Here is a 19,961-nt window from a genome sequence, read left to right as displayed (position 1 = left end):
TTTTTTTAGCGCCCGCTCGTTAATTCAAACTCCGCTTAATTCGAACAATTTTCCGGTCCCCCTCGAGTTTGAATTAACGAGGTTTTACTGTAATGGCCTTTTCTTAAAATGGAAATACTTCTGTTTGAATCACAATGGCCTCTCAGGCATAGGAAGGAATCAGATGCATGTGAATGCAGTGTTGATCTAACCACAGTGTAGGGCTTCACCCCAAACCTGCTACAGTCATTAAAATCTGTTTGATAGTTTTCGGTTGAAATTGGTCCCCTTTGTCTTGGCTTGCAGGATGGTACAGAAGTGGAGCTGATAGTCTCTGTTGTAGAGGATGTGGTATCATTTTTTGGGCTGCAACCTTCAGATACCAAGGAAGTCGTTGGACTTGCAGCCAGATTGGCTGAATTCTGTCCTACAGCGCCTCCAGTGAAAAACCCTGAATGCAACAAGGTATCAAAAGTCATTTGTTTTGAATAATTACCATTTGAATTGAAACTTGAAAGTTTTCTTGTTCTCTTGTGACACTAAGTTTGCAACGGCCATTTCTTGTGTAGCTTGCTTGTGAAGGCTTTGCAGTGTCATAGTAACTGCATAGCCAGTAGCTGTTTTGCAGTAAATGTGCCACAGTGCACAACAAGAATGGCCCCTGTTTTGCAGGAAAAAAAAGAGTGGTGTATTTATTGAGAAAAATATGCCTATGTAATTAAAATCGGGGAAATTTGGCTGATTTTTGAACACCTAAGAACGATAAAACTGCATGCACATTAGAGCACATAGGTACCTAAATTTTACAGCAAAACAATTGTTTTACCATCTGCTGATGGGGAAATGGACCCATTGAAATTTTAGATTGTTTTTCCGACTGCTAGCCTTTGCATCGAGCGATCTTGCTGCATGTCTTCTGCATCTCTGGCAGCCGAATCTTTGCTTTGAGGAACACATTGGGAATTGCAGTTTGTGAACAGCATGAGGATAATTTATTTTTTATTTATGGAAATAAACAAAATATGTTGACATTTGTAGTCTATAATACGTGATCTGCAGGAGTTTGCAGCGTTCATGAAAACGTTTGTATGAAGGTCATGTTGATGTTTTGTCTATGCAGCTATTTTTAGTTTTGTAATCAAGAAATCGCGCCTTCCTTCTGTTGTTTTTTTTTACTAGGCGCACAGTGTTTGTTCCACCTTTGTTTGATCATACCGGTTGTGCCAGTATACAGTGCAGGCTAGACAGTTTTATATAGCCCTTCTAATGAATGTCTTCGATCATATAATGCCTTTTAAAAAAATTCAGAACATATTTTCTGTTGAGCACGGGGTAAGATTGTAGTCAGCTTTACAAATTAGCTTTGGTTATCCTCACATAAAGGGCTAAATCATAGTAAGAACCCTGGGCAAGGCAAGTTGAGAGGTGAACTTGTGCAGGTTGATGTTATCTGTTTTCTTCCTTAGGAATATTGCCATGTGGCATAGCATTGTGTGATACTTTCTCCAGTACTTTTTGTCATCTAACAAGTCGTACTGATTCTAGAATGGAAAAGAACACAAAAATAATGGTTTTTGAGCATTTCGATTGCTACAGGTTTAGTACTTATCAACACGAAATGAATCTCTTAAGTCGCATGTCAACGCTCATGTTGTGGTCAACACATGCTGCAAAAAAAAAGGGGGGGGGGGGGGGGAAGGGTCTTTTAGACTTGATATGCATAGCAGTGTGGTTGGTTTTGTCTGCTTGAGGAGTACTAGCTGGTATTGATGCCTTTGGTGGGCCAGTCTCACTCTTGAAATCTTGAAACCATGAATTAAGACTAGGAAAACTGTGCGAGTCAAAATGTTTTGGTCCTTTAAGGTGGGTTCAGACGAGCGGACGGGATCGTGGATGGTCCGTGTGCGTCAGCGCTGTCTGCGTGCCACGTGACATGAACGTCACTCCTTTGAGCGATCTTGAGCGGGCGGCACAGTCTTTTCCAGGCCTGGACCGCGGACTGAATGAAAAAGGCGAGCGCCTTATTCAGTCCGCGGGCTTGATGGCGGACCGGGATTGTTTTTGCTTTTTTTTTTGTTCTAGTTCTGTCGACGTTGGCTCGAACGCTCGTCTGGCTAGCTATCTGGAATGAAGTTGGCTGTGCTCGATGCTAGCGCCTTTTGTTTTGGCGCGCTTTTCGCCGTATTTGCATCTCGAGTGCAGCATTGTGTGTTTTCCTTTTTGTGTTTCTTTCACTGCGTTCACTCCGCATTTGCTGCGCTGTGTCTTTACTGCGTGTCTGAGCTTGTGCGCCTGCGTGAGTGCCCGCTTTGCTTTGTCGTTTCTGCTAATATGAGTGAAGTTGGAAAGAAGGCGCACAGTCACGAAGCGCCCGTCACGTTTTTAGCACTCGTTGAGAGCTTCCAACTTATATGGAATATTGAACATGCTGACCACCTCAACGTGGCGCTAATGAATAGGTTGTTGCAAAAGATCACCTCGGAAATGGATGTACAACATCATGAGTTGGCCCCGTACACAGTCGGTATAAAATGTTTTAATTTCTTTTACTGAAACCTTCGAACTTGCCCTTGTGATGCATTTTACTTTGTTATGATTCCCTACGCAGGAGTCTTGAAGGCGGACGTTTTTGAAATGAACGTAAAAAATTTAGAGTGACAAGGAGCATCCAGGGAGCCACGCAAACAGAGCCGCGCAGCAGCGCAAGATCGCTGGGAGGGAGAGTATATGCGCGGATTGTCCACTGCATTCGTAAGAACTCAACGTCCGGACCGACTCGCGAATGCTTGGTCATGTGTCACAATAACCGCGCTGACGCGCGTGGACCGTCCGCGATCCCGTCCGCTCATCTGAACCCACCTTTACTAGTAAAATGGCTGATCCACACCCATGAAGGAAAAAGTCACATGACAAGTTAACAAGGTAAAGTTTTGGATCATTTCATCCAACATGTTGAAGAAAAGGAACCGCACCTTGACACATGACTTTCATTTCATTTATTTTACCCTCGGGGTTTTCGCATTACAGAGGGGTGAAGGGGTGGATGGTACAAATGATATATCATCAACTTCTCTGCCCTAACAGACAGACAAGAAAACTTTATTGAGCAAGTGAGTTTTACACCCAGCTGGGTCCCTGGGCCACTGCGCGGTCCCACACTGCATCAAGTAGGTCATGCCGGGACATGACGTCGGCAGCCCGAGTCACCGCAGCAAGCTGTGATGTTGGGTCTGCAGACATAAGCAGGACCTCCCAGTCCTCCCAGCTCGAGATGTCGTGCTGTCCCCGCGGGGGAGGGTCAGCAGTCTGCCCTAAGTCGTGTGTCAAATGGCAGTTTTTTTTCGTCATCATCAAACAACAAGCGTCGCGCAATGTCCATCTGCAGCTTGCGTGCACCTAGTGGATCAGTAGAGTAGATGATAAAGCAGACAGGAAAGCATTTCTCTCAACCAGCACTTCCTATGCCTTTCATGAGGAAGATGGTTTGAGACGGGTCAATGGGGAGGCCGTGCTGAAACAACAGCCCTCTGCCGTGGCCCTTGCATCTATCGTGTTATATGTGGTATATTTCAATATTTTTTTTTCATCAGTTTGGATGTTTTATGATATTGAGTTTCTCTGTTTGTCTCCGGAAGGTGTATGCTGCCGTTTACTCTAAAGATGGAAAGTGGTACCGGTGCAAAGTTTTGAAGAAACTTGACTGTACAAAGGCAAGTAAGCATGATTCATGAAAATGAACATTTTTCAGGGTGTAAGGGAATGCTTCATGTGAAGCCATTTGTGTGTATACTTAATCCAACGTGCATTTAATGTCTGCTTCAGTTGGTTCAGTTTAGAACGACATCATGTGACAACCCTGGTAGTATACAGTAGCTGGCCGATTTTTCTGGCTCCAATTATTCGGACTTTCATGATATTTGCACTCCACTGAGGAACCCTCACGCACCTTGTAGGAACTGTTAACATATTCACAACCATTATATTGGACTCTGTCCAAAGTTTTTCGGAGAAAAGTAGATGTCAGCAATGCTGTGGAGATCACTCTGATCAAACTCTCTTTTTTCAACCCAACATAAATTCAGGCGGGCATTGCTGTTGCTACCCTTTGCAGCTATGAAAGATGCCATCTTGAATTTTAACGGTGCCCATTGCCAATGGCAGACTGGTCTGGATAGGCTTAGCCTTTTTTTCCTCATTGCCACTTGAGTTAATGACATGCTATTTGTTGTCATCGAGTTCACTGTTACTAGAGCAAGCCAGTTTTGCACCTCTGTCAGAAATATGGCTACAGTGGTAGTCTCAACGGTGCAGCAGTTGCATCTCGCTAAATGTGGAGTGGAGAGGCTCCATGCATTCGCTTCACTTCTGGTACAACTATTCTTTAGAATGAAGCAAAGAAGTCGGAACTACTTGTTCACGCTATGTGACGCAATAATAATGTGCTCAGATTAACACAAGTGCCATGGGAACTGCTAAGATTTCCTCTTTTTCGTGGGCTTAGTCCTACATACCGTATAAACGCTTGTAAAGGCTGCACTTTTTTCTCCAGATTTGAGGGCCAATTTTCGGGGTGCGGCCCAAACACGTGATTTGCAAAAAAAAAAAATTTTTTTTTTAAGTAGAAACACACCAGTCAGGAAGTCGGCGGCATTTATTCTACATTCAATCGCCTCTTCGCGGTGTATTCTGACTCCGAGCTGGTGTTGTGCTCCGGCGTACACTCATCCCACAAAAAGTCGTGCAGCACGTCCGCTGTCAACGCCAAGCCGTAGTTCCGCGCTTCTTCCATCATTTAGTAGAGCAGCTCTTCTTCCAGTTCGGGAAACTTGCACGGCTTGCCTCGGAAAGCGCACTTTTTGCAGCTTGTGTTCCTCAATGCATCCTTTTGGTTGCACCATTGTCGGACGCTCTTCTCGGCCACGTTGAATTTCCTGCCTGCCGCACGCTTGCCGTGTTCGACAGCAAACTCCCAGCCGTGTAGCAATTAACGTGCTTGCCCATAGTGCTAAAACTGCAATGCTCGGTGGCAGCACGCGAAAGCCACAACTATGATGAACCACAACTCTCGTGCCTTTGATAGCCACAAAACGCTGGAGCTGGTGATACTGATGCCGATATGGATAGCGGGAGCTCGCAGCGGAGGAAAAAGTTGACGATGATGATCATGAGCCGCGGCACCTGGAAGCTCCTGTGCACATGCGTCGCCTCCGCGATCAAGCGCTCAGTTGCTCGCAGCGAGCTAATCGCAGAGGCTGTTGTGCGTGCATTTCGAAGGCTATTCTCGCGTGGGTCGTGTGGTAAGTTTGGGTGCAGCCCTTACACGGATTTTATTTTTTGCTAATATTTCCTTCTGGAAAACGGTGTGTCCCTTACACGCATTTATACGGTACAGTTTGAAGGTGATTGCTTTCATGATGGCTAACAAGCAGCAATAATTTTTCTTTCTGTTAAGACATTTTTCTCATTCTTTAAAAAAAAAAAAAGAACATACGGACATTTTACGTTGGAAGTTTTGGGCCAGTTGGGTTTTCCCTTGGAGGTTTTGCGGTAGGTTTCATATGTCTGCATAAGACTAATCAGGTGCATTTATTCAGGTACTACATGTTCCGCTTATAAGCATTACACAGTGAAAATTTTGTGAGGTACACGAAGAGCTATGCGTGCCGCATGCACGCAGTCAGTGCATGCTTTAAAAAGTCTACAGCTGCAATTATCTTGTGCACATGTTCCATTTACTCGAACTGCAGCTCTCTCATCTTTGCGATTTTGGAAGGCATTAATATTTTAAATTGCATGTGGACATCAGTCCGGCTGCAGGCTGCATTGCCTGGAACTTTATGAATAGAACTGAGTGCAGCACAGGGAGTTTTGCTGCAAGAAACATCCTCCGCCTTAATTTTTTCTGTTGCAAGTAGCTAGTAATCCTTTCGTAGGTTAACCCTGATTTATAGTTTTCTTTTGAAATGTTTTGTAAAGTAGACTACCACTATGCTGACAGTAGTGCTGCAATCAAAAGTGTTGCTACTGGCAAAAAACTATTGCTAGTATCAGTGATTGGTTTTACCAGTCTTTTTTTATTTATAGCTTAAAATTTAAATTTTATTAGCTGTTTAACTTTATTTATAGAACCTATGCATATTAGTTATTGTTACGTTCATTAATACCACTGCCTGCCATTTAAGCAGCAGTACTGCATCTACAATTTCTGTTTTCAGGGGCTGACTACCATGAGAGAGTGACATTTCTCTCTTCACTATCGAAATGTTTGTTTAAATTGGTCTGCCATGTAGCTCAGCTCCACAGCCATGTGTATGTTTATTTGGGCAAGGAGCTTTCGATGCCTCACTGAAAATGTGATCGATAATTATCGGTAGACTGCCCTTTATTTAAGCATAGCAGTTTGATGAAATGCAATGAAACAGCAAGGAGGGAGATATTCTAATACAGTGTAATCCACTTATAACGATCAAATTCTTTAGATTTATCAATTCTCCCATTGCCCCTATGTAAAAATAAACCGTATATAATGATACAATTATCGGCGAATATAAAGTGTTTACCACCACAATTTGCCCGAAAAGTTTGATAAAAAATAAAATACTTTGAAGAGTATGAGATAAAAACCAACTCCCCCAATGGACCAGCATGGGGTATGTTACCTAAGGCCTTGGGAACCAAGCGCTGTTCGCTGGAGGGAGGAGCCTGCTGTCTCGCACAAATGTGGTTTTGGGCCCAGATGGTTGAGAATTTTTGTTTGAAGCATTCGCTTTTCTTGCCGGTTTTCTGTTTCCCACTGCCCTGGGCAGCGTGCCAAGATGCTGCGCTGATAACATAGCAGGGTGTCTAGACGCTGTGCTCTCTTGACAGGAGCTTTGGTGGCGGTGGCAACAGGCACGTGCATGGGGGAAGTGTGTTCTTTTTGCTTTTTTTTGGCCTGTCCAAATATAATGATAATGGGTTATTACGGTGCCATTTTCTCAATTTTTCTCTATATCGTTGTAAATGGATTGCACTGTATATGTGCATTAACATGGAAGAAGGAATCTTGATATTGACTTTTGGTTGATATTTTCATTGTAACAGACTAGGATTCTGCACCCTTGGTTAGAACCAATAATTGTACACATTTAAAAAATTTTTAATTGATCAAGGGCAGTTCTTTTAAGATTGACAAACCTTGTGAGTCGGCCAGCTTTGGTCTTCAGGTTTTTGTTGCCTTGTTGTGCTGGCATTTTGTATACTGGGTCCTGTACAAAAAAAAGTTTTTTGAACTGGAAATGCTTTGCTGTTTTGTCGAGCAAGCATTGCAACAAAAAAAAGTGAACAATGTCGGCGGTACCCTTAGGCATGTGGTGTCTTGGCCCTGAGAGTAACATACTTTTCTTTGGAGCTAAGCAAACTGTAAAGGTTAGAGGCAGATTGGGCCAGTGAGGCTGTGGGAGTCGACCACATTATTACTGTGAAGATATCATTTTCCAAACTTGAGAAAAACGTTTTAAAATCATTAAATCATATTAAAATTTTCTTGCTCTCACAAATTGTGTTCAGCATCAAATAAAGACAACGCAGTTGGAGGAAATTTGAAAAAGCAGGTATTCACCAAAAGAAAGCCATTAAATCTTGTGCAGAAAATTTCACGAAAGGAGTGTTTGAGCCTTTACAGGAAAAGAAAAAAGTTTGTTATGAATTTTAAATGCTGTGTCAAAACGAAACAGGATGATGGAAACATGAAGTGCCATTCCTACCATTTCTTTATGCTTGTTATCCGTGTCTTTTTCACACTGTTTTTACAATTGCTTGAGAATTAATGAACTAAGTCTTGTGAAGTTTTTAATGCTCCAAAAAAAGAAGTAAAAACTTTGCAGATTAAAACTGAGAAAATTTTCCACAGTTCTTGAATAGTAAGGCTGGAAAATGCTGACCCGTGTGTTTATTTAGTGTTCGTACAACTCTCAATAGGAGAAAATACAGTACATTGCTAGCCCATTGGGAAGTTACGCCTTGTGCAAAGTATTCATTACATTTACATTTGTTGGTTCTGATTGGCTTTTCTGCTAGTTCCCCTGTTCTTCCATTCTTATCCAAAGATATGACTGTTCTGTTGCTCAATCAGTGGAAAAAAGACGGCGCTAAGCAGAACTTTTGATGATATAAAACTGGAAGAAGGTGTGGGACTGTTTTGCATTCGAGGGCTTTCCTGTATATAAATAAGCCACATGTATATGCCTGAGCGTGTACTCTGGGTGCCCACTTGTTCTATTTTGTTTCTTGGTCTTGAGTATTTTGCATTGCGCGCGCACAGAGTTATGTGCAGTACCTGGACTATGGGAACTGCGAGGAGAGAAACCATGAGCAAGATTTGGTGATCATTCCAAATGAGCTCTCGGAGATACGTCCCCTGGCAATCTTCTGCACCTTCGATGGTTTAGTTGGCTTGCGTGAAGATGATAATCCTGCCGCTTTTAGAAAGGTAAGTCTGCTGTTGCTTAGGACATTGCCGCCTCAGTGGTTGTGGTGCTTGGCTGCAAGCCAGCTATTTTGAAGCTTAAGTCACACGATATTAACACAATCTGCTGCCAGATGTGTGTTGTGCAAGTTCATGTATAAACAGGCAAATCTCAATTGTGTTAAGAATCAAAGTGGTCATATGTTGGGCCAAATTTTGGTGGCTCAAGGAAGGGAAATTGCGAACAGAAAAGCTTCAACCATTATTGACCTTGTGAAGGTCCTCTTGCTGACTGTGGTGCTCTCTCCTGTTTATTTTTCTTCCCTCATGGCAAATTTGAATTCAGCTCAGTGTTGTTAGCCTTTTTTTATTTTTTTTGTAACTGGAGGTAAATTTTTGTGTGCTGAAAAGCAAGTTGTCTCTGCTTTCTTGATGGTACGTTAATATTACACTTTGCTCAACTGGCTGTTGGTTGTGCATTGACTGGAGATAGAAATGGATGGCCATAAAGGGACTTACAACTGACCATATTGTGTCATGAGATTGTGACTGAAGTGAAAAGATCTTGCCTCATGCTGACATTTATTTTAAATCGGCATTGAAAAATGTTTTCGGTCTCTATGATGCATCTTTTAAGTATATATTGAAAAATGGTGTTCTCCATATCAGTGAGTTGGAGTGCTTTGTGCTTTTAAAAACTTAATGCTGTCACATTGTTTTGTACTTTCTTATAGCAGTTTGTGACAGTCTAATAAACGTTTGCAGTTCTTAAACGTGAGCGGACTACACTATACTAAAGATGTCTATAATTACGTTCTTTCACCTGGTACCATGTAATTTTAGGTTCCTCACTTTTGCTGTCATGCTATTGCTGTTGTGATCAGTCAGTTTCTAATATTGCAAGACAAAAACAACTTAGTGTATTCAGTGGTGAAAAAAATTTTCCATAAAAACCTTCTGCAGTCTTTGTATCAAAACCATTGTAGAATCTGGTGCCTTGGACGCCGAGCTTTTCATGTTGCCACAAAAATGTAGGTCCTTAAAATTCATTTGTTAGTCCTTTAACTCTCTGTGTGGCATGAAATTTTGCATGCATACAAGTGATAAAATTGTACTCAGAATGACTCTAGCAACTGCCTGATTTTAATTTCAAGTCACTTCAACCATTGGTTTTCAAGAAAAAAGTGGTACACATGAGTACGACTGCCTTCATAACGAGAACTCAGAAGTGATACATATTTGTACTGCTGTCCGTTTGAAATACAAAAAAAAAATTTCCATTAGAGCTGAGACATGCTTCAAAAACTTCTATAACCAGCTCACTGGTGAAATGGCTTAGAGCATTACGTACTACACAATAAAACTTGGAACCTAGCTTTGGCTCTAGAAGTTCACGTAGATCTGCTTTTGCATGGTCGACCACCAACTATACCACCATCGACCACCTTGGTCGTGGCAGTAAATCTTTCCTCCCCTCTGTTGTCAGCAAACGAGGAGGAAAGAAAAAAAGTAGTAGGGTTTTATTGTAGTTAAACTGAGTAGACGTATGAAAGCATGTGTTTAGCCTGGTTTGCTCATAGTTTTGCTTTGCTGGAACGTCGGCACATCTGGCAACAATATTAGACTCGGGTTAAGCTGATCTGGTCTATTAACGCCGCAGTTGGAAGTTGACGAAGATGACGATGTGCTAAGCACAGCACGAGAGTGTGTTGCAGTTTAACATGAGGTGTGATCGGCTGCGGCAATAGCATAGTACTCTCATACAGTTGCAAGCAAAGTTGATCTGTTCGCGCCGCCATGGGTTCGAGTCCCAGTCGCGTTCACATTTATTTTCTTTTATTTATTTATTCACGGTCGAGGCTTCAGCGATGGCCCGGCTTTTGCAGTTTTGGTCGTGAAGTAGAGCTTTCGCTCTAAAAAAAAAAACCCGTGGACACTGTCATTGCGAAAACACAGATCATGATCTGATCCTGAGCCCAGACTCACAACTTGGATCAAGATCAGAATGTGAGTTTGGACTCACTTGTGACTCTGATCATGATCTGAATGTGAGCCTGTGTGCATTGACTCATGAGTGAGTCCACTGACGTATGCTTGCCAGGAAGTAGAGAACAGTCGCACCCTAGGGCAGATCAGGAAGCTTGTCTGTATTTTATGAATGAATTTGCTGTCGCCGTGAGCTTTTCAAAATGAGGTTTTCAACTGCATAGGATCACAGAAGCAGTAAAGGTGTAGTCAGGTTCTTCATACACCAAGACATGCACATGCAACCATAGGCACATGCTTGCCCTTGCATGTGTTGCTGCCTGTTTAAATTTCCAGGTTCATGCATATATGGCAATGTACCCTGAGGCCTTCTAGTAATTGTATGCCATTTAGTCTGGAGCTAGACAAGCACCACCTGTTCTTCTCGGTTCTTATAAGGATCTCTGCATGCATAGCTTACTCTTTTTGCAATAGTTGCTATTGCAATGCTTAGCAGTACTGTATTTTTTACACCTTTGTGTGTGCAAGTTTTAAACATGAAATGTATTATGTAAAACTGATCGAATAATTTCGTTAAACTTCTGAAGCTTCAGTATTCAGAGTACCAAGTTACTAACATTAATTCAGTGCATGAAGCATTGTCCGCTGTTCCGAGCATGTTACTTTCCTTCAGGAAGGACTCTTAAGCTGTATTTTTTCCCACGGTGAATGTTCCATGAGCCTTTGTTTAGTTTCCTTTGGGCTCAAGGTAAAATTGTCCGGTTTTCATAAACCATTAATTGCCTAAGACTTAGTTGCCACACGCCCATGCAGTACCATACATACTCTCAACCCACAGCACCAAGTGGCCAACAGGTTGGTGTCATTTGTAATGTTAGCTCTCCTTAGTTCGTTCCTCAGTTTTGCGCTGTTGTAAGTGTCCACAGCACAGACCTTGGCAGTGCGTCAAGATGCTGTGCGCCAATAACAGCATACCATGTTTGTTTTACTGGGAGTGCCAGTGGCGGTGGCTTGCCCACCGAATTTGGCAACATGCCAGGAAGCTGCTGCGCCATTGTATATATATGGTTAGAACGCTGCCGTGCCAGTGTGTGAGGCGCATGGTGCACAGGGTGATGCTTTTTAGAGAGTTTGTGCTCGAGCATCACACACTGCAGCTAACCCACAAATGTTCACATTACACACTTGTGACCATCCTGTGAGTTTTTTTGCTGCTGTCTGCCTTTAATTGCGGTTAATTAAATAGCAACTTACATGGCACTTTTTCTGCACATGCTAGGTTGGTAGACAAGCACGTGCTTATAACCCTGCTGGTTTGTGTAATGTTCTCGATTCCTTAGCAAAGCTTTTCTGAGAAACTTCTGTCGCTCAGTTACTAGCTGTCGCTCAGTTACTAGCCGACATTATTGTTTCAGTAGCAGAAGTGCCATTTGTGTGATCATCTGTCATCTTCCTTTGTTTCCAAGAGGATAGCCCTTCATTGTTGGCTTATGCTTGGCTGCACTTGTGACCCAGTGTGACTGTCAACTACAGACAAGTAGAGAAAAGATACCCCCCTTCTATTTAAAGCCCAAAAGTGGTTAATTTCTTTAGAGTACCTTGAGTAGCAATGTTTCATGTAGTTAGCAAAGTTATCAAACAAATGCCAATGGGAAAAGTCATCGAGCCATCCTCTGTAACTATACCAAAAACTGCCACCTAGGCAGTATGCCCATTCAGCCATGCCTCAGTCGAAGTCAACTGCAGTTGAAGTCAGCTGTTGTTGGCTCAGTGACAGTGGATAAGGCCCCTAGCTTTCTGGGATTCCACTAAAAATTGCAAAATTAGGCATTTTTTAGGATTTGTGCATTAGCAGCCACAATTTATTTTTTTTTAATTGTAATTGCAGATATTGGCAGGAGTATCATTTTAGCCATTGGAACTGCCACAACAGTTATGTTCTGGTTTTGATCGAACTTCTGCTGACACCTTTACATGCTTGCTCCACTCGTCTGCCTCAGCAAGCAAGTGCATCAGCAGTGACACCTGTGGTTACAATTAGTTTGTATCATTCTGAGGGACTGGGTCTTACTGGTGCTGTTTGTAACAAATATTAGTAGTAGTGAAAAAAATGTCCAGTAACACCGTAGGAAGTTCTTGTGTAGCCGGCCTCTGTTCTGTGGCTTCCTGTTGTTGATTGCAACAACCCTTCAGGAAAGAAAGTCAGCAACGGGTGGATGGCCAAACTTTTGTTGGACTCCCTCCCGCTTGTCAACACAGTCACGACAGGCGGCACATAATGGTGGACCAGAGCCAGTATGGGGCATTCTGTCAAGAGCGCTATCATAAGCTTAGTGATTACAGTGCCAGGCATTGCATGATGTTAAACCACCATATCCACCTTTGGTTTTATTGAAGCCACATTTGAGATATGCGAAGCATGTTTCTAAAACAAACTTGCATAATTAGTTTTTCACCATGGTATCTTCCTTGTGGAATTTTGTAGATTCTTTAATCTGACATTTCTTATAAAACAGTGCAAAACACTTCGAAGGTAGGTAGTTGCAGGACTGGTGCTGACTCTCAGCTGAATTTATTTGCCATGGTGCATAGTTATACACATATACAGTTGTAATCATGGAAGAAAATAATAAACACACGAGTGCATTTCTTCTACACATCAGTGCGAGTACGCGCAAGAAAACAAGTGTGCTGAGTTTGGTGCTTGGTGAAAATTCTAGTGGAAACAGTGCTAAAAAGAATAAAGACACAACGCAGCACCTCTGTCTGGGGTCCCCTTCTCTTCTATCTTTCTTATGCTGTTTTCACCAGGATGTTGAACAAACGTTGCGTGGAATTCCCCTCCATGTCCCTTTAAAGCATTCGTTGATGCAGAGATGCTCTATGCTCAGTGTAGTTCGTGTTTTAGTTTCTTGTAAACCAACTTTTCTTGCTTTATAGCAGAGATTGCACATTTTACTGGTTGATCTGTATTGGAGTCACGAGTTTCATTCGTCATTTCAGAGCAGCTTACTTTATGGAGAGGCAAAGCACTCTCTGTCTTGGTCCATTTAGCAGAGGGAGCTTTTGCCAGGACTCCAGTAATGTTGTGCCGTCACTTCCGGAATGGCCAGGCCAGTTTTGAGTGATTGCTTGGTAACCATGAGCATTTGTTTACATTGCGATAGGGCATTGCCTGCTAGCTGTGTTAAGTCAGTTAAGTTGCTTCAAACAGCAGCAGCAGCAGGAGCAACAATGAAATATACATGCCCTGTAAAGTGTTTATCATAAGAATTTTTCTTGCACTACCTAACACAGTGAAGGAACTATCCACCTCAACTTTCAGAACCAGTTATGCATGACAATTTCATGAGGTTCCTTGCAAGAGCAGTCAGGATCTGGTCTCTTTCTGGCCATTTCAGTCCCTCAAGAATGGATTCAGAAGTACACTCAAATTGACCACAGGAAATCACCATTAGTATTTCTAGGCCTAGGCACCATTTACTAGGTGCTTTGCAGCTCTAGACGCCATGCTCTAGTGAACCATGTGTATGTGTATTTATGTGAACCAGAAAGTAAAGGAAGGTGAATTAAATTTGCGTGCCGCATCAAATTCTACGTTTACACTTTCTGCGGTGCCCTCCAAATGTCTGTGTATTGTTGAACTCCACTATGTTCTTTTGCAGGCGATGAGAGAACTGCAAAAGCTGCTCACCGACAAAACTGTTGTGGTGAAAACAAAGGGTCCATTTTCTGTGCAAGACACAAACTTTGTGACAAGCTGCCGTCTCCTTGACAGCGGCAAGGACATCGTGCAGGAACTCATAAATCAAGGCTATTGCCAGGTGGGCTGATCCTTTGCAAGCACTACTTACCTCAGTTGCCTAATGCCATCAATAATTGCATCTGCCATCAGAACCTTTGGACACCAAAATATCGGTTGTGATTAATTTTTTGGGCTTTGTTGTGGTGCTGTAAGGCATACCAAGTAGACAGACAGTGTTTACAAAGTGAGAAGTGGTGAATGCACCACAGCTGATTGTTATTTTTGTTATTTTCGGACCATGTTTGCATCCACGAAAGCACTGCAGTCAATGATAAAGCTACAGTTTTGCTTGTACAGCAAAACCCCATCAATCACTTAGATGAGATAAGAATTTTTTAAAAATGATTTAAGGGAAAACGCGGGTCTTGGAACAGTCAAAAATGGTCAAAAAATCTATTTTGAGCAAAACTCATTTTCGGAACGTTTGACCGTTCGAGCACCTGTTCTCAAATTATTAACGCGATAAAATATGCTTTCAGTATACCACGGCAGCCACAAAATGCCCCCAAAGAGGCAAAATTTGTGCTAACTTCCCGCGCGCGCCACGGATGCCGCAGCCGGCCGATCGCCGCCATCTTGGGCTTGGTTTGAAGCTGTTCTCTTCACAATTCGCGATATCTCAAAATGGCGTCGCTCAAGCAAAACGACTACCCTGGCTGGTTTTCCGAAGACCGTTTCCGGGTCGCTGATTGGCTTGCGCACGGTGCGCTAGAAAAGCGTGCCGTTCCGCGCTTGCCATTGGCTGGCGTGACCGGCGAGTCATTTTTTTTTTCTTTCTCTTTTGCGTTCACCAGCGTCGATGCCGCTTCGTGGCGCCTGCTTTTGCGCTTGTTTTTTCTCAACACGCCGTGTTTCTGCTTTGTGCCGGGAGTTTTTCCATGCGATCAAGATGACGGGAGACAGTCGACTTAAACCGTTAACGCAACGAGCTTTTGGAAGCCGTAAGAAACTGGCGTGGAACAAAAAGTTGAAGGCGTCGGCCACAAGCACGCCGTCGGGACCTTCGTTAGAGCCGGTGCCGGACTCGCTGGATCTGTCAACCACGCTGCTCGCTGACGACACTGTGGGACCAAGTTCCAGCACGAATTGCATCCCTAATAGCCTAACTATGCTCCATCTCACAAGTACCTGGTTTGCAGTACTGTGGATGCCTGGCACAGTGATCTGAGCTAATCGGAATGGCGTGCGCTTCAGAAACTTGTTTTTCTGCGCCCATCATTTCTGGGCTGGTGGCTCCATCACTGAGAAAGAAAGAGCACCAGTACACAGCTGTTGCACGCAGGAGGCTCAGCGGATGCCATGTTTGAGAATGGGCACCACTCTGCAGTGCTGTGTTCGTGCGGATTTTCTCTGCTAATTTAGCCAGTGAATGAAATGCTGGCTATGCTTTAAAAAGAAAGCCAAAACTACCTTTCTAATTACTGCAATAATCATTTGAAAAATAGTTGCACACTGTTCAAATATTTGAGACTATTTTTTGTATTCCTGTAGCTTGATTGGATGAGAGCTCTGGCGTTCACAGTGCTGATGTGAACTTGTGAGATGGAGTATAAATAAAGCCTAGCCGTAGCTGTCATATAACATGCTTCGCTGCCAAAGGCTTTGCAAAAACAATCAACTGTACCTTAATTTTAATGAGCAAATGTTCTATTTATAATTTTCAAGTGACAGTATTACACATCTTATGATAGGCAGAGGCTAGTTGCAAAGCATTGTCTCCAGCTACGCCTAGCGAGTGGTGCTGCAGCACACCACTTGGTGGGTGGCACACTACAGCAAGAAGCATTTCACTGTACAGTAAACTCTCAGTTGTACGAACGTCGGTTTATCGAATATTTCAGAATGACGAACTTTTTAAAAATCCCCGGCAGTTATCTTATAGATTCTATCTAAAAATGTTTCACTTAAACGAATTTCCGAATAGTGAATATTTCAGTTTAACGAACTCGCTCAGAGGACCCAGGCTTATTTTTCCTATCAGCTAATGAAGTTTTGCGCCCTGCACTGCAGGTGCAACCGATGCCCGCCCTCATCAAACCGCTGCTCCAGCGGCAGTGTAAAGTCGCTGGCACTACAGCGTCCCTGGGGCAAAACGGCGATGCGGAAGACGAACAGCAACGAGGCATGGCCTCTGAGATCACCCGCACGAAACGAGCGTGCGTGTGATCTCGGAGGCCATGAACAAAGTAACATCGCTGGTGCTTACAGCGCCGCCAGAGCAAAGCGGCGATCTGTCACACCACAAACCACGCACGTGGTGTGTGTGTGTGTGTGTGTGTGTGTGTGTGTGTGTGTGTGTGTGTGTGTGTGTGTGTGTGTGTGTGTGTGTGTGTGTGTGTGTGTGTGTGTGTGTGTGTGTGTTTTTCCGACTGGCTAGTCGTGGCATGGTCGTTCTCTTTCTTTCCAGTCTCGTCGGTTCCACATGTCCACACAAACGACCCATGTGTGTGTGTTTTTCATCACCTCCCTACAGCCTTCAAGTTTTAAGTAACAACAGCAATTCGCGTGCCCACTTTCGAGATGAGTGCAACGAAACGGAAGTGGTTGTCCCTCTCGGACAAGCTGGAAATCCTTCAGCGCCTGGACAACGGTCAAAGGCAAGTGGACGTCGCAAAGGACTATGGAATTGCACCGCCGACGTTGTCAACGATAGTGAAACAAAAGTTGAAGCTTGAAGGAGAAACTTTGATGAATCCTGCCAGGAAACGACTCTCCACGGGGTACTTCAAAGAAGTGGACGATGCCGTAGCGGTATGGCTTCGCGACCTACGATCCCAAAACATTCCAGTGTCCAGCCCAGTGATACAGGGCAAAGCGAAGGAATTTTCTCTGCTTCTGGTTGTTCACGGCTTCGAAGCAAGCAGTGGATGGCTTGCATGTTTCGGGATAGGCATGGGATCACGTGGAACTTGATTTGCGGCGAAAGCAAGGATGCCAACCAAGAGGCATCCTGGAGGGATGAAAGACTACGCAATATCATTATCGGATTTTCATCTGATGACGTTTACAACTCGGATGAGACTGGTATGTATTATCAGACTTTTCCAAACAAGACAATGGCTTTCAAGGACGACAGTTGCAAAGGTTGGAAGCAGTCAAAGGTTAGAGTTACTGTGCTCTTGTGCTGCAACGCCAGTGGCACCCACAAGCTCAAGCCGCTAGTGATAGGGGAAATACGTGAAACCACGATGTTTTAAAGGTCTCCCTTCACTGCCATGCACCTATAAAAGCAACCAAAAGGCATGGATGACCAAGAACATATTCAGCGCTCCTGAGCCTGAACGAAGAAATGAGGAAGGCAGAGAGAAACATTCTTCTGATAGTGGACAATTGCTAAGCCCACCTTGTTGATGACCATTTGAGCAATGTGCGTGTCGAATACCTCCTGCCAAACTGCACGGCTGTGCTTCAACCGCTCGACCTGAGCATCATTCAAAACTTGAAGGTGGAGTATCGACGACGGCTGGTTCAGCGGATTTTGACCAATCTGAGGGTTGGCAGCAATGCCCCCATAAACATCAGGCAGGCGGCCGAGATGGTGAGAGGCTCCTGGTGGTCAGTAACTCCGACTAGCATCAGAAACTGCTGGCAGAAATCTGGCCTTTCCTCCCTGAGCAGTGAATGCGAGCCTGAGGAACAGCGCGACGAGATTCTAGACTCCGCAATGTAGATAGAAATCTGTCATCAGCTGGAGGTCGATAGCAATACTTCGTTTGAAGACTGCACAGTGTGACAGTGCACTGATTATCTGTGCTGGACAGAAGGATCTGGAGATTGTTTCCAGTATTCGTCTTGAAGAAGAAGAGTGCGACGAAGAAGAGGCAACTGCAGAGCCAGTTTCAAGCCCTATAACTCTAGCTGAAGTTGTGGGTACATTGGAAAGTTGAGAGACTTTGTGTCTCAACAGCAAGCTGTGCCAGAAGAAGTGTACAAAAACATTGACTCTTTGAACAGTTTTGTTACTTCCTGTGCTTTAAAAGTACAAGTGCAGAAGAAGATTACAGGTTTTTTTTTCAAGATGAGAAAGGCAGCATTATAACCGTTATGCACCTTGTACTTTTTGAGATGTATAAATTCCATTTCACACATTTTTAACACTATGGATGCCATATCTTATGTTGGTCTAGTGAATATTGTTAGTGAACCCCTTTCCCACCAAGGGGTTCCCCACTAGAACCTCTCTGTTTTGCGACCACATTACGCAGAGCGGTTCCCATGCGCTTCTGCACATGATTTATGCAGTCTTCTCTGGCAATTCCGATGTACCCATAGACTTCTGCTTCTTGCAAAGCAAGGAAAGGGCAGCTGTCCTCATCGGACAGTATGGCTGTGTACCGGAGGTTGTGCTGTTCTAGGGACCGCTTGAATAAGATAAGTGCAGCCTCTACCTCCATTTCGCCAGCCTTTTTGTTGGTATTCTTCTGGCATATGTGGCTCGCCTTCCACGCTGAGTACGTCGGGTCATCATCTTTCGGGCCCCGTTTGCACGTAGCGCAAAAATTACTGAGCACCGACGTAATCGAGCACAAGTCCAGTAAAAAGCTCAATAACTGTCCCGATTTTGATGTGCGAGGAATGCCCACTTGTCATCCACGAGCCCTCAAATGAGACTGCGATGTTTCCTGGGTGTCTGGGATTTAGCTCCGAGTACACCTCCTGAACGCATCGCGTGCAGTCAACTGTCGTCCTGAGGGCTGCACAGCGTGGGCGTCAACTTTTCTTTGACATACTTTTGTCGCGTTTTCGTGTGCAAACCCTGGTGGGATATATTCATTGCCGAGAATATATCATTTAGTGCAGCACACTCATTTCCGGTTGCTTGCATGGCACGCGCGGCAAGAATGTTTACAACGAACGGATTCTGTTTTTGACCGCCGATCACACGTGGCGAACTCCGCCCAGAAGAAACATCACCACAGTTTACGCACGAAAGTGTCAATTTCACAGCAAGGCCGTACTCGTCACATTTGCCAATGTTCACATTACCGCCGCACACTTTGCACTTCACATACGCTAGTTGCGCGTTCATAGATTCCAAACTAACAATCGTGAAGGTTGAGTCAGTCGCGTTGTCGAGCGGTTCGGCAGTGGTAGTCGCGGCGCCTTCGGTTGCACCTAAGAAAGCTGCTTTGCGCTCCGTTCCAGGAGTCGATACTATCTGCTGCAGTTTCCCATGCCCCTTCCTCGTAGTTGCTGCTATCTCTGAAGGTTGCAGCATCGGGGTGTTTCTCCGAATGCGACCGCTGTCCGATATTCCAATGTCCGCGGTCGCCGTTGCGCTTAGGCCTAACCCGGTCCCCCAAATCGCAATGTGTTCAGGCATGATGCTTGCGGTTTCCGCAGAGCTCTTCTTCTTAAATTGTTAATTAGTGTCTTCTTCCTCTTTTTTCCGAACTTGTGCGTCGTGCGGAACTTAGGTGTAACTTACGTGCTGGCATTGCTGTAAAGCACACTAACAACGATACGCAGACAAAATGGCTCCCGCTTAAGCTTGCAGCCGGCCACGGACGCGTCAAGCAGATGACGGGAAGCGTGTCGGCCAATCAAATAACACATTTCAGTCACGTGCGCCAACTAGCGAATAGCAGCACAGGTTGCGACCTTTTTTTGGCGCCTTTTTTTCCCGCAATCAATAAGCGTAAAAGCGCAGCAATGGCGCGAAATGAACACGAAAAGCTGCTCTTTCGAATAAGACAAAGATAGTGGTGATCACTGCCGGAGAATGACTGCTGCTTGTCGTGGAAA

At 44.1% G+C, this 19,961-nt stretch overlaps 1 protein-coding gene across 1 annotated transcript in view; it reads left to right on the top strand.

Moving 5' to 3' along the window:
• Positions 1 to 19,961, top strand: part of LOC144114453 (serine/threonine-protein kinase 31-like) — a 152,922-nt gene that overhangs the window by 12,372 nt on the left and 120,589 nt on the right. Inside the window, exons 4-7 of the mRNA XM_077648197.1 lie at positions 286 to 444; positions 3,615 to 3,689; positions 8,282 to 8,449; positions 14,077 to 14,235. Of these exons, the coding sequence (XP_077504323.1) occupies positions 286 to 444; positions 3,615 to 3,689; positions 8,282 to 8,449; positions 14,077 to 14,235 (561 nt within the window). The remainder of the gene's footprint in view (positions 1 to 285; positions 445 to 3,614; positions 3,690 to 8,281; positions 8,450 to 14,076; positions 14,236 to 19,961) is intronic.

Source organism: Amblyomma americanum, chromosome 1, assembly GCF_052857255.1.
Source record: "Amblyomma americanum isolate KBUSLIRL-KWMA chromosome 1, ASM5285725v1, whole genome shotgun sequence".
Taxonomy (NCBI): Eukaryota; Metazoa; Arthropoda; class Arachnida; order Ixodida; family Ixodidae; genus Amblyomma; species Amblyomma americanum.
The sequence above is the reverse complement of the archived record's forward strand: the minus strand, read 5'-3'. Positions and strand labels throughout refer to the sequence as shown.